We start from the raw sequence: 13,852 nt of genomic DNA, 5'->3' as shown, positions 1-13,852 counted from the left end.
TTCAAACAGACTAAAAAAAAATGAAAAAGGTAATATAATATATACATGCAATAAACAGACTACGCTCCTAATTTCACTGCCATCTGAAAGATTATTTTGCATAGCTCTTTTATGGAGAAACACAGGGAACAGCTCAATTAAGCATTACTATGAAACACATTATTGCTTGCACAACTGCATATGACTATTTAACAGACAAGCAGAAATGTCTCAAGATAAAGCAGCAAGAAAATATTTGAAACAACTGTATTTTCAAAAATGTTTATTGAAATGCCTTCATTGCATCATGCAGGATACAAAAGTTATTATTAGAAAACCTTTATAACCATACTTAGGAGTAAAATCAAGATACATCAGGGAAAAATAATAATTGTATAAACAAAACCAGTTTATTTCTGATAGTGTTTTAAATCCTAGATTACAGGCTGTGATCTGCACAGATGATAACAATTATCTTGTGATAATAGTCCCTTCTTTCATGAGTCAAGTCAAAACTGATGTTTGTCATGCTAGAGCAACCACATCACCTGTGTATACCAGAAAAAATTCAACCCACTCATTAGATATAGGGTTTAAAAAATATAAAAAAAATATTCTGCCAGGATACTTCTATTCTGCTTTCAATTTGTTCCATCAAAAGCCATTAACTTTTCGTCAAGAAAAAAAGAAGGCTAATGTGCTTTCTTCTAGTACACAAACCACAGAGCACGTGAGTTTCGATTACAGAAACTGAACCTCTTTAAAGTCATAAGAGACGTTCTTGAAGTTCAGTTTCAATTAAATAATTTACATTTTTGCAATATTAGTCAAGGACTTGGAAGCAAGTTTAAAATGGGAGACCACTGCACCCTCAGTGTTTTTGTTGTTTGAGGAATCTCAATCCTCGCTACTTAAAAATGTCAGGGTTTTTATTCATATACTGCTTAGTGTAAACTCTTAGAACTTGCCTCTTTCTTTTTATTCTATTTGACAGCATTATTATGTGCAGATATACATTAAACAAAAACAACAAGCCTACTCTCTGGGGCTGAGAACCTGGCTCCAAAGAATTTAGACAGGTAGAGATTGTGGTTCTGGCTTCAAGGTGGGCAGTGTTTGAGAGATTTCAGTAGAGGGTTCACTTGGCACAGAGTAAGATTAGAACCACACTGGGACCTTACTACATAAAAGAAAATTGCTGTAGGATCCAGAATCAGCTCATTCTATTCAACAGTGAGGATTAAAAAAACCGCTCCTTACGAGGAAGTGAATACATGTGTTTCATTTAACATCCTTGTGGAAAACAACTGCATCTTTATAAGGCTATCCTTCTCTTTTTTTTAATCAAGCTCCATAGATGCAGACTTTAAACATACAGTTGGTGCCTCTGAGTGCTTGAACACGCAGAATATCATAACAATTTAATTATATTAAAAGTCGTGAAGGAATTTGGCACTGTCCCCTTACAGGAAGTTAGGCAGAACTAACAACATGAAGACGTTATGATACTGGAATCTTGTAACTCTTTGGCTCTGTTGTGACACTTAACTACTAAGGCAAGAACTGTGTGTACCTTAGCGTTGCTTTTTTTTGTTTGTATTTTTATAAAATACTTGATTAAAACTTTTTAAAAAAATCACCTAATCATCTATAAATGTCAAATGCTGCATATTAAAATATATGCTTATTACACCTTTTTTGTTCCAGTACTAGAATTTTTGCACACTGATGACAACACACACGTTTGTAAACAGTTCAGTAAGAGTTTACAAAGACATTCTCCATGTAAGAGAATTTGCAGAAACGTGTCGCTGAATCAAGACGCTTTAATGAAAATTGCCTGATTATCCGTTTTGGAGCACTGCGATTCTCTCAACAGCTTTAGCTCTTTCGTTCCTATAAATATCAACTAAAACAGGTAACAACCCCCCCCCCCCCCCCTTTTCAATGCATTTGTAAACCCCTCTCAGTCTGAGGTTTTGGGTGCACATCATAAGGAGGACATTTCAGGGTACTCACTGGCTTTTCAGCTCTCACTACATATGGCTAACTTCATTTGTTATGTTATTGCAATATGCCCTACTGCTCCCCTTTTATTACAACATGAAGTGGGTGTAGCCTTCCGCGCCCGTGACAATGACATCCATCCATATCCTCATGGCTTCTGGCGAAGGAGCAACCATATAGTAGATGCGGTCATGGGTCTTAACGCTGAAAGTCAGCAACGGGTTGGGACTCTAAAGTAGAACAGAAAGAGGGATATCAAAAAGAATGAAATCAAAGCCACTTATTGGTACCAGAAGTGAAACTGCCTGCAGGGATATTTATGAATAGGGTTAAGAAGATGATAAAACGCAAAATGCTGTACCCACTGCATCTTATCGCAGCAGATGTGTCTAAAGTGTTTGTGTCCACCATAAACACTTTTTACAGTGTGTTTCCACTAGACTTCTACACAGCAATACAGGGTTCTACATTGTTGTTTCATGCCCAAATAACTAATCTCCGCCCCCCACTGTCCAGTGGCTTTCACAAATCCATTGAGCCAAGGACATATTCAGCTTGTTCACAACTCACTTAAATTACAGAAGAGAGGCAGGGGGTGTCAGTTAACTCCCTCTCTGGGACAGAGGCATCCCTTGATTTGCCTAAGCCACTGATTTCAGAGGTCCTGCCACTGGACTAAGGAACTCCTTGCAGCAAATCCCACTTTCCAGATAGACACTCTTATCTCTGCTTTCATCAGTATTAAAAACCTCCCCACTGATTAGCTTCCTCTTCCTTTTCCTCCACTCCAGTTTTTCTCTTTTTTTTTTTTTTGGTTTGTTTTGGTTTTTTGTTGGTGCTTTTTTTTCCCCCCAAATAATGTCAACTCTCCCTTTTACTTCACAGCAGTTACCATACTCTGGGTATGGCTCTATGATATGTGGTTAAAACAGCAATAACAAAGTTTACCTTATATGCATTTTTTAGATGATCATAATAGACTTCTTCAATAGCTTGAAAATATATTACACCTTTTAATTTAGTTTCGTGTTTGTCTAAAATAGAAAAGAGAGAAGAGAATGACTTGAGAAGTGAAATAAACAGTACTTTAAGAAATAAAATCTTAATTTCATTTCCATATATGTTCAGCTGATAAATAACTGGCTCAATAGTCCTGCCTGTAAAATCCCACAGAAACCTTCAACCTTTGTTATTAGTTTGTCGTTTTTTTTGAGAAATGCATTTTTGATTTTACTATGTTTTCTTTTCCACCTGGTTTCAAAGGAAAAAAGATTCTGCAATTTGCTCCTCTATTTGCAAGTAACTCCCTTCACTGAGGTGTCTAAACATTATAGTTGGTATTAGCCCACAGAAGGACAGATGTTTCTCAGGTACATCCAGTCTTCCAGCTGCATAAAAGCTAGCCAGACTTCACACAGCTTGCAGGTTAAGACCTCCAGTTTGCCTTCAAAGGAAAAGTGTTATGATAAGCAGATTTTCAATACAATCTGATAGCAAAACCTTTACATTAGAACATCCTTTGTGCTTGCACTTTTTAAAAAAAGGCTTCTTCATACTTATAATAATCTCCCTCAGTCTCAAGCTAATATTTATTATTCAAATGTGGGGTTAGCAGATTGTAGGCAAGTTTCTATGGGTTCTGACACATGGAAAAGTTTACAGGGGGTTGAAAGTTCTGGGGCAGCAGCTCCAGCACCATAATCATCTGTTTGTGCTCTCCTACTCTGACACCCAAGGTAAAAGCCAAAGCAATTACACAGAGTTTGCTCTCATTGCAAAAGGGAACTCCCCATTTGCTTCAGTGTCTGAAATAGGAATGCCTGAATGGATAGTTTTCTAGGGAGGCAGCTAACAAGGAGTAAGTTGTTATCCAGTGGTGCTATGTACCAATATCCAACTGCAGCAAAGCTGAAATACAGGCTGGGAATTTTTTCACTCGAGTTTTGATACGTACAATGGAGACATGGTTGACTTAATGTCCCTTGAAAGGCAATGGAAAGAAGCAGACACTTGCAGGGGGTCATTTCTAAACTATTTCAGACATTATCTCATATTGCCTTTTGTCCCATCATTACCTAGTGAATCATTAGGGCAGGGAGGGTACAGACTGGGAATTTAACATCTTACCAGTCTCAACTATAACATTTCACAAGAAAAAGGAGTGGGACAGATCAGCAGCTACCCTGCATTTTCCTGCAGTGGGATGAGAAATTGTTAAGAAGCATCACAACTGTACGTGACAGTGAAGGGCAAACTTCCTTCCACTCCTGGTACGGTTGTATTAGGGGAGTATAGTGCTTTCTGACCCCAAGTTATAGTATCACCTTAACACTGAACAGTCATCTTTATCATCTTTATCACTGAACAGAACATCTTTATCAGTCCCTTGAGAGATCCTGCTGTCATTCTGAACGCTCACAGAACTCAGCTTAAATGCTGTTGGCAGCTGCAGGCAGTTTTGAAAGCTACATATGATGGCAAAATGAAATCCCAGAGAGCAAACGATACACAATGTTGGGAATCTCTCTGCCAGCCCCCAGAGGACCAGTAGAAGTACTGAGGTATCAGATTATGAGATTATAGCACAGATTATACTCAAGTAAACGCAATACTACACAAAGTATACTGTCTGTGCAGTACGAGCAAACAGTGGATTCACTCTCCTTTCAAGTCCCACCTGAGAACTTGGTTACAAGATTATTTCAGGTACCCACAAGCTCCCACCACAACAGTCTACAGAGTTCCCTGTGTTCTTCAGGTCAGAAAGTGCAGATGCTGCAGTCACCACACTAAATTGTCAGACTATAGTGCACTTTGTCAAGTGCACTTGCAGAACTATAGCAATGTACCAGTATATTCACTTAGTGTTGAAATACTCTGAGTTTACAGCATCAATATTTATTTTGCAAGTCTACTATGCATTTAAAGATCTAGACAGATCCTCACTCATACAAGCAGTGGCATTTTAGTGCAGCTGGTACAGAATTCTCATAAAACTATTCTTCTGGGCTGAAGTCCTTCAGACTTTATGAAAAGTTTTCTTTTGTAATTGAAATTAAATTATGGCAACTAATGCAGTCAAAACTGATACTGTTAACTGTTAACATAACTACTAAAAAAGAAAAAAAAAGAGATCAGTAGCAGATGAAAACACTACTTTGTGTTATAGGCCTTGCTAACCAGATGTTAAGAACAAAATAAAAAATGTTTGTCACATTCTTCGTAGTATTACTGCAAACTAGTAAGAAATATTCAGTGGGAATGTAATGAATGAATATAATGAATTCAAATATATGTTTTAAAAGAGATAGACAGAGAGCAATGCATAACCCTACCATCAATTTTAAGTTCCTTATGAGCTGCTAGAAAGCAGTAATGTCATAAAAATAAATGAAACTGTTTGGATGGGTTTTGTACTCGATTTTTTCTTCTGCTTTTTAGCAATGACCAGCAATGCCTGGGTCTGGCGTCTCCTAACAATAAATATTCAGAACACAATATCATTTTTCTGGCTTCCTCTGAAACTTCAAAGTCAAATCATGTGCACAGCAATTGGAGAAACATGTATGTTCCTAAATTCCAAATTTCTGGGTTTACCCCAAGATAACAAAGCAATGTACTGTTTATAATGTTTCCAGATATTGTATAGCACAACTTAGTGTACAGAAACCTCTTTAGAGTATTGCATGTTCTTCATCTGAAATTCCTTAGACTCTCAAAATAAGGCAAACTCAAAAGTCTACCTCCGTATATTTAATTTCCTGAAAGTCTTTTCAGCACATCAAGCAATAGGACTACAGAAGCATTCCATTCAATTTTCATGGCAAGTATAATAAATTATATTCTTGCATGAAGGGTACGAGAAATCATTCTGTCATTGGGGGGAAGTATGTAATATTTAAAAATAAATTATGTGCAGCCATTATTCTGTGTACTTGGAACCTGATCATCTTCCATTTTTTTCTTGCCTATCTGCATGTCTTCCTTTGTTTCGCAAGCTCAGTTCTGCCTTACCTAACATTGGGATTGAACACTGTAGGGAAGGGATTGCATGAGCTCCAAGTATATGTGTAAAACACTGGATGAAATGGAAATGTTTCATCTGGACTCCCTACATTCATAACACAGCTGAGGCTGATAGGAGAACAGAGAGAGAGATGTACCCTAGCAGTGATCCTGCCGCCTACCTGCGTAGTAACTAAAAGTTCTCTTGTTTCTGTCAAAAACAAACCATCGTTTTTTCCACGTTTTAATTTTTCCTCCCATTTTAATCAGAAAGCCTCGGCAGGTCTTCTCTGTGAGGGAGATATGGTAACAGGTCTCGATGTTGTGCCCCGCTGTTTCGATGTGACTACGGAGGTCAAAGTCTTCCTTTCTAACGGGCAAATAGCGAGTCAAGGGACGGGCCTACAGGAAAGAAAAGAAATCATATTATTTTTTAGAGAAGTCTTAACTTCTCCTTCACTTTTGCTGCTGTGAGGACGTAACTGCAAACCTCTCGCAGACTCTAAGAATGAATATAAGAAAAATAAAGAGTTTTTTGCTGCAGCCCTAATTTTTCTTTAAAAGAAAGATCCTTTAAACTTCCAACTTTACAGTGTTGGAGAACTTCATAAAAGCCAGGTAGAGCATGGTAGTTTCTTGAAATCATCAGCTGATAAGCTGGTAAAACACAGCTTGTTTTAGAATTAAGATGCTAATTGAATTTAAAGGTGTGTTGCTGCTTTAGATGAAGTCCAAGAACTTCACTTCTACGATGTTAAGCAAATCCTTTATTTTTCTGGGCTAAATACTCATGGCACGTATCTCACTCTTTAATATTTCACTGCTACAGGTATTTTCATGCAAAGTCTAGTACAAATAATAAGAACTTGATATTACAGGAAAAATTAACAATGGGAGTGAACTGTAATCACTAGTTAGTTTCAAAGATTACAGTGAAGAAAATAGAATTATTTTCTTCTGAATGAATGAAATATGATATCTAGTTCACAATCAGCAACATGGTATAGAGAGATGAAACGCATCCCTCTCCAAGAGTCAGCAAAGCAGTGCAGGAGATGGTGCCTCATTTCTGACTGCAGTTCAAGACTGCACATCAAGCCTGGATAGTGTCAGTTGGGAGAACAAGCAGGAGGAGATAGTAATTTGGGATCTCTGCCAGCTGAGGGAATATGCTTGTTTTCTGTGTCTGGAGGGTGTACGCATAACCACCCCTGCTCATTTTAAACATAAAAGACATGTCTCCCAGGGCACCTGCTGCAGTCAGGGCAGAGAGAGGCTACTTTGAAACAGAAGCTGATTTTAGGCACTTTGAATGATCTGTGAAAGGAGCATCTCCCTCTCTCTCCTCCCCTGGACGCCAGAGAAGTCAGTGACCTGGAGAAACTAATCTGCCCCTGCTTCACTCCTAAAGTTAGCCCATTAAATCCCACTGTGACTCTACAATCGAAGGGACTTTCCCTCCTTGCATTCTTAAGAACCTCTTGATGCAATGAGAGCTGTGTTGCCCGCAAGAACTCTTAGCGCCCTTCTAAAATTATGCAGTCCTGTATGATACAAGCTGGCACCAGCTTTGGCAAGTGCAAAGGTGGAGTTCCTTCCTCTAGCTTATGTTTCTAAGTGTCAAAAACTGCTGGAAAAAAGATTGGGTCTCACTCTACAAAGGAAAGAAAAAAGTTAGCAAAAAAATTGTAGTCATTTCTGGCAGATATGTTTTGTCTTCCTACCAACTCGGTCTTCAGCCTCTCTGCCAACTCTGCTAATCAGCAGTAACTAATAGGGCATTCTATTTACAACACATGCACACTGTAATTGGGGATAAAGATATCAGCATTGCATTGTTGTTTATGTCATACTTGAGTTGTCATCAAAATTTCTTAGAAAAAAAGGCCATCAAGTTAAGTATAATTTAGTATCTGTAATTACATCATATATTAAAACAAATATAGAAACAGCTGGTTAAATAGCAGCAAAGGTAGCACAGATAAAACGAGAAACATGTTCAAATATGATATAGAAACTTCTGCACTCAAATACATCTATTATGGTGGAGACATTTTCTTGCTCTAGTATACTAACAATGGCTGCCTATTCTATTTGCTGTACCTTATAGATATTATTAGTTTTGGCAGAATAAACAAATAGGTAAGACCTCTAAGACTAAAGAAAGCTCAAGATGCCTCTATATCCTAAAGAGAAGCAAAAATGTATAAGAGGTAACACTTTTTAAAATTCAGTAGTGTTTCTCATGTATAGTTCCAGTAATTTTAGAAAAAATACTGTTTCCTCTCTACAGTAGATATGGAGCTGGAAAAGATTCTTTATGTTTTTCTTGTGGATTTGTTTTGCTTTGTTTTCTTTAGCACATTTTTTTGTTTGGTTTGTTTTTTGGTGTTATTTTGTTTTGTTTTTTTGTTAACTATTTGGATGCAGTGATTCACATTCTAAGGTATTTCATGTATTAAAAGAAAAAACAAAACAAAACAAAACAAACCCCACAAACCCCACACCAATGGTTTACAAAATTAACAAACTCACAAATTTCTGTTGCTCTGCCTAAAAAAATAAAATCTACCCTGCCCCTATTCAGTAACAAACCTTATAGGATTAATATTTATACTTTATATGTAAGATGCTAAATAGATATCTATGCTATTATTTAATTTTAAATGAATACTTGGGCATCTAAGGCTCCAAGAGCCCAAACATACTTTTAGCAAAACAGTTGCACCTCAGAAATACTAAATCCATCTGTTCAGCTGAAAGCTGTTCTGTTTACCACTGGCAGAAATACACTTAGTCCTTTCTGTATATGAAGGGGAAGTCTTGCACTTCAAAACTATTTCACATCAACATATCTCACCTGTGCTCTTTGTTTCTCACGTATTTTGACTTCCTTTTCAATTAGCTTTTGCCTCTGGCTAGTTTCTTCCTCCAGTCTTTTCTCCAGTTGCTCTCTGCGGCGTTTTTCTTCTTCCAGAGCTCGTTTTTTAGCTTCCATCTCCCGTTCCTAAATACCACAGCACACGTAGAACTTCAGTTATATGTGAAACTTACAGTTGGTAATGCAATTTCTAAGCCAGGGCTAAATACCTTTTTGACTCTTAAATAGGCTGACCTAGCTTCTCATAGGGTTTTGCCATCAACTCGCCCACTGAGACAGCAGATATTGCATATGGGCTCAAAGTGTGAGGGTGAAACCAGGAAAGGAGAGGTACTGTTTACGTGTTTATTAGGTGTAAACTATTCAGGGTTCAGTACTGCATTTAGGAGGATATTATCTAAACTAACTAGTCTTAGTTTTACTCAAAGTTATGCTTACCCTGGTCTCAAGCAGCCTAGTCTTTTCAGCATGTGCTTGTTTCAGAAGTCTCTCCATCTCTTCTATTCTTGCAACGTTTGAAGTGCTAGCACTGCACAAAAAAAACCCCAAACAAATAAACAAATAAAAAAGAAGCCCAGAGTTATTAAAAGAAATACTTGGTATTTAAAGTAGTATTTTTCAGTCCAACATCAGACAGTTTAAGAATGGAGTTGATAGTTTCTGATCCAATTCAGTGCAATAGCCACTAACAAAAAAAAAAGATGTACTACTGTTTGGCACGTGGATGAATGACTACAGTTCTGTTTCTTCTGTACCCTGAGCACTGACAAATGTTATGCATTTCCAGGAAAAAAAATTTCTTCCTCACCTTAAACATGGTAAAATATAACTTAAGTATTTTAAATATGTCAGAACAAAGCATCATAAATTGTCTTCCCTTACAGACTAACATGGCTAGAAAATATTGTCAAACACCATCTAAAACAATCTGAAATTAATTTTGCTTAAGGGAAGTTTCGTCAAGGAAAATTATCTGCCTATCTTCCAAATTTTATCAACAAAATCAGCCCACACTCTTTTCTTCCCTCACCAAAGTCTGCCTTGTGAGAAACTGAAAGATCTGTTGTACTGGGTCCTTTTCTGGTTTTTCAGTTGGTTTTGTTTATTGGTTTGGTTTCTTCCAGCACTGGCTGGAAGCTTACAAAGAACCAGCGTGAGGCAGAGGGACAAACAGCATCAGTAATGTTCAACAGCCATTCAGGGCTCCCGCATCCTGGGCTGGAGATTGCGTGTACCAAATGGCCCTGATGTAGCTCAGACACACCCCATCCTCCTCCAAAATGGTCAGAGCAAAGTCTCAGAGACACAAATCTCATACCACTGCCACATTAGATCACTGCATGGATAGAGTTAATTCCCAGCCTATCTCCAGCTAACAGAAACTGGCTGACTGTACCTATTTTAAAACAGAAATGCTCAAAACTTGGGTCCTAATGTTTTTACTTTAAAAAAACCAAACCCAACACCAACCAACCCAAAAAAGCCCAAACAAAGAAGCCAGCAGAATGAATGCCACTGGTATTTTATGAAGCACTTAACATTGCAGTGATAAAGACCACAAGGGGAAATCAGGGAGCTTCCCTGTCACAGGAAACAGATGCTGTACAAAACACAACATGCTAGCCAAAAAAAGCTGTCCTTGTGTTCACAAGGGATTCATAATGCTGTGACAAGGCTGTACTTAATTATCAGCCTCCACTTATGCTTGTGAAACTGCTGGGGCAGGACTGTGAGGAGGAATGAAAGCACTACCATACTGTCAGAAATGAAAACCAGACTGTCAGAAGCAAATTGTTTGCACACAATTTTGAGACTCGGCTGGACTTTTAACACAGATTGTGGATGTTCCTTTGATCTGAGGAGTGTTGTCTGAGGATGAGAAAAGCAGCCAAGGGCTCTAAACCTTTCAGTGTCATCTCCTTGTTTTTACTGACCCAGAAAAGGGAGAGGGCAAAAAAGACTCCTGGAGGAGCCCTAAGTGTTTCATCTTAAGCATCTAGTAAGTTAACATGCTGGACTTATGGAACAAGTGTACATCACTGATGGCATATGTCTTTGAGAAATTTCCTATTGGAGGAAACTCCTTCCCTACAGTGACCAGGAGAGGAAGCACTGTAAGGATATCTCTGTAAGCTTCAACATTATCACTTAACCTTTCCATATTTTTATTTTGCATCTTCAAATAAACAGGTGAGATGTATTTAAACCTGATTATGAGGTGCTACACAGATATTATGCCTGTCTAGTGATCTTCTATTTTCTTAACCAGTTACCAGCATTCACACTACCATAGTATCAACATGTGCATATTCTCTTTTTTCATTATGACCCTGTGACATTACAAGATCAGAAAGAAAGATGGTTTACCTGGAAATGTTATCTGGTGAGCATGCTGATATGCTTGTCTCCATACTGTCAGAACTGTCTAAGCTTAATGTGTCGAAGGCATGGTCCTTGTAGCTACGGTCTGGGTAATGGAAACTGTTCAAATACACATTGGATTCGGATGCTGTTCTGCTGTAGAATTCAGGAGACTTCTGCCTTTGGTTTTCACAGATGCGCTGATGGTTATACCCTATAAAGTACAGAGAAAAACCTTTGTTTTACACAAAAATTTTGTGACTGGAACGTAACCTGTTAGCAGCACAAGCATTTTGAACATCACCTCAGTCTTAACTGCACTGTGACCAAGGTGCTACAATATTACAGTTAATTTCACAAGTTAATCATAACTGAAATAAAAGCTTTAAATACCTGTTTTAATCTATGGTGTATGCAAATATATGCAGATTAGTATACAGCTGACTTTTCAATAAATATTCTTCTATGTGTATGATGAAAATCTAATTTGAACGAATAAAATTTTCATTTTAAAATTAAAATTTTTAAATTTTCATTTTAAAATGAAAATTAAGCCTAATCTGGAAAGTAAGGCAGTTAAACCCAGGAATCTAGGACAACTGACACTGATTAAATTAGGCAAAAAAAAAAAGGATCTTGAGTACTTGTCTGATTGATTTTATTGAATGTGGGTTATTTTTTGGCTGTTTTGGAAACTTTGCCTTCTGGTAAATGCAAGTTGAAGTTTTAGTTTCAGCTGAAATAATACAGGCTGCTTGTCACATCACTGTAGTTACTAGTGTAGAGGTACTTTCCTGGAGTTTTGGAACTGCAGTTCACCCTACATGACTGAAGCAGATCCTTATAGCTTAATGACCGTAAAGAAAAATCAGGTTTATGCAATGGTTACATTCTTTATCCACACAATCATGATTTTTCCACAAAATCATTTTTTCTGAAAAGCCGTACTTCTTGAACACAGGGAATTTTATTTGGCTATATGTCCTTTGAAAATGTTTCTTCAGAATTATTTTTATCTCATGTCTCCATTGCTCTTTCAATATATTGCAGCAGTATTTATACAGACTTACAGAGAGGTTGTTGAGCTTGCCTGATGAAGAGGAGAGTATAATGACAGTTGTCAATTTAACTGCTGAAGTATTTCACAGTGCCCTTTTAAGGGCTGTTTAATCTATGTGATTACAAATCCAACTGTACTGCTCATCTTTTTCTTCAGTGAATGCAAGAAGTGAGACTTTCTCATAGTTCTGATACTCAGTCAGGTTTATAATATTCTCTGTGCATTCCTGACCCAAATTCTGAGCTGCTGGCAGAGCTGGAGATTAGAAAGGACTGACAGACTACATGAAAATCTCCCATTTGTACAGGAAGGCAGCCACTGACATTCCACATATTTAAGATAAACAGACATAGGAGAAATGCAGACAACTGTAGAAATGCAGCAAGGTCCAGATATAAATGTTTAGTAGACACTCTTAAGACACTGATTTTAGGAAAACATGCTTGAAGTGGGAATATTTTCCTGTCTTTTTTCTCTATCTGCACATACAAGGTATTTTTTGCCATGCCAGACTGGGGAGAGTCCCAGTTCAGAGAGACAACAGCTGCAGGTATCTGAGAAGTGTGTCTGCAGCCGAATAATTAAAGCACATTATTAAAGAAATTGTGCCCTACAAGCATTTTCACAGCAGATTGTTTCCTCCTCACTTCCCTCTGTACAGTACAAAGGTTTCTCGCAGTTAAAGCTGGTTTCTAAGGAACTAATGGGACTTCACTTGCCATTTAAAAGAACACTAAATTTCAATAAAAGTTCAGTTGCATCGATTAGTAAAAGAGACAAAGGGGACACAAACACACCTCAGCAGCCATAAATAACAGCGTCACACAACACAGGTGTTACTGATTCATATGTGCAGTTTGTTTTTCCCCCCATTATTTTGGCAGATGCTGCTGTTATTGCAGATAAGCAATTACCTTTCATACGCAAACCTTTGGAATGACTAATTGCTCCTGTGAAATGGTTATCAATTATTCATTAGGGAAAGAGAAAAAAATAAATTACTGCAAGAACTTTATTCAAATGCATGTTTTTCTATTGAGCTCTCTGCAAAACCTTGCCTATTCAGAAATCTTAATTCCACATCTTATATTTCACTGAAAAATAAATCCGTCTAAGGGGCACAGAGAAGCATAGCAGTTCTACACTCTCCTAAAGGAGTCAACTTGCCATTAAGCATTTTGAAGTCAAACATTTATCACTTAAATTTTTGTACTCATGCAAATGTAAACGAACACTGTAAGAAACACACATTTGCTCGTTGCAAAAAACGAGACTCATTCACAGAAAAAAAAAGCATAACTCAGTGTTCTCCTTTTATCTCCATGCTGTAAGCAACAGGCAGCTCAAAGCTCAGGATGAGCTGAGCAGGGACACCAAGAGCCTCACAACCAACCTGCCTCCATTACAGCCACACTTACACAGCGGGCAGGCACCATCTGTTGTTTAAGGAATTATTAACTGCTCGGGTGCCTATTCACACAACATGCACTTAAAAATATTAGACTCCTTGTAAGATCCAGCACTTAACTAAAATTTTCCCACAAGACAAGATTTGTCTT

General features: G+C 37.7%; 1 protein-coding gene across 9 annotated transcripts in view; it reads right to left on the bottom strand.

Annotated features, from left to right (window-relative positions):
- Positions 1–245: 245 nt before the first annotated feature.
- PHLDB2 (pleckstrin homology like domain family B member 2) overlaps positions 246–13,852 on the bottom strand; it is an 81,630-nt gene continuing 68,023 nt past the window's right edge. For 6 of the 9 annotated variants that reach the window (XM_032679619.1, XM_032679624.1, XM_032679621.1 and 3 more), the window contains 6 exons: positions 11,240–11,447; positions 9,311–9,401; positions 8,852–8,998; positions 6,174–6,393; positions 2,935–3,020; positions 246–2,216 (listed from right to left, as the gene is read on the bottom strand). In XM_032679619.1, coding sequence (XP_032535510.1) covers positions 2,076–2,216; positions 2,935–3,020; positions 6,174–6,393; positions 8,852–8,998; positions 9,311–9,401; positions 11,240–11,447 — 893 coding nt within the window. In that variant the 3' untranslated portion in view covers positions 246–2,075. The remainder of the gene's footprint in view (positions 2,217–2,934; positions 3,021–6,173; positions 6,394–8,851; positions 8,999–9,310; positions 9,402–11,239; positions 11,448–13,852) is intronic. The other 3 variants (XM_032679620.1, XM_032679622.1, XM_032679623.1) reach the window with 1 other exon arrangement.

Source organism: Chiroxiphia lanceolata, chromosome 2, assembly GCF_009829145.1.
Source record: "Chiroxiphia lanceolata isolate bChiLan1 chromosome 2, bChiLan1.pri, whole genome shotgun sequence".
In the NCBI taxonomy this organism is placed as follows: domain Eukaryota; kingdom Metazoa; phylum Chordata; class Aves; order Passeriformes; family Pipridae; genus Chiroxiphia; species Chiroxiphia lanceolata.
This window is presented reverse-complemented; position numbering and strand designations above follow the sequence as displayed.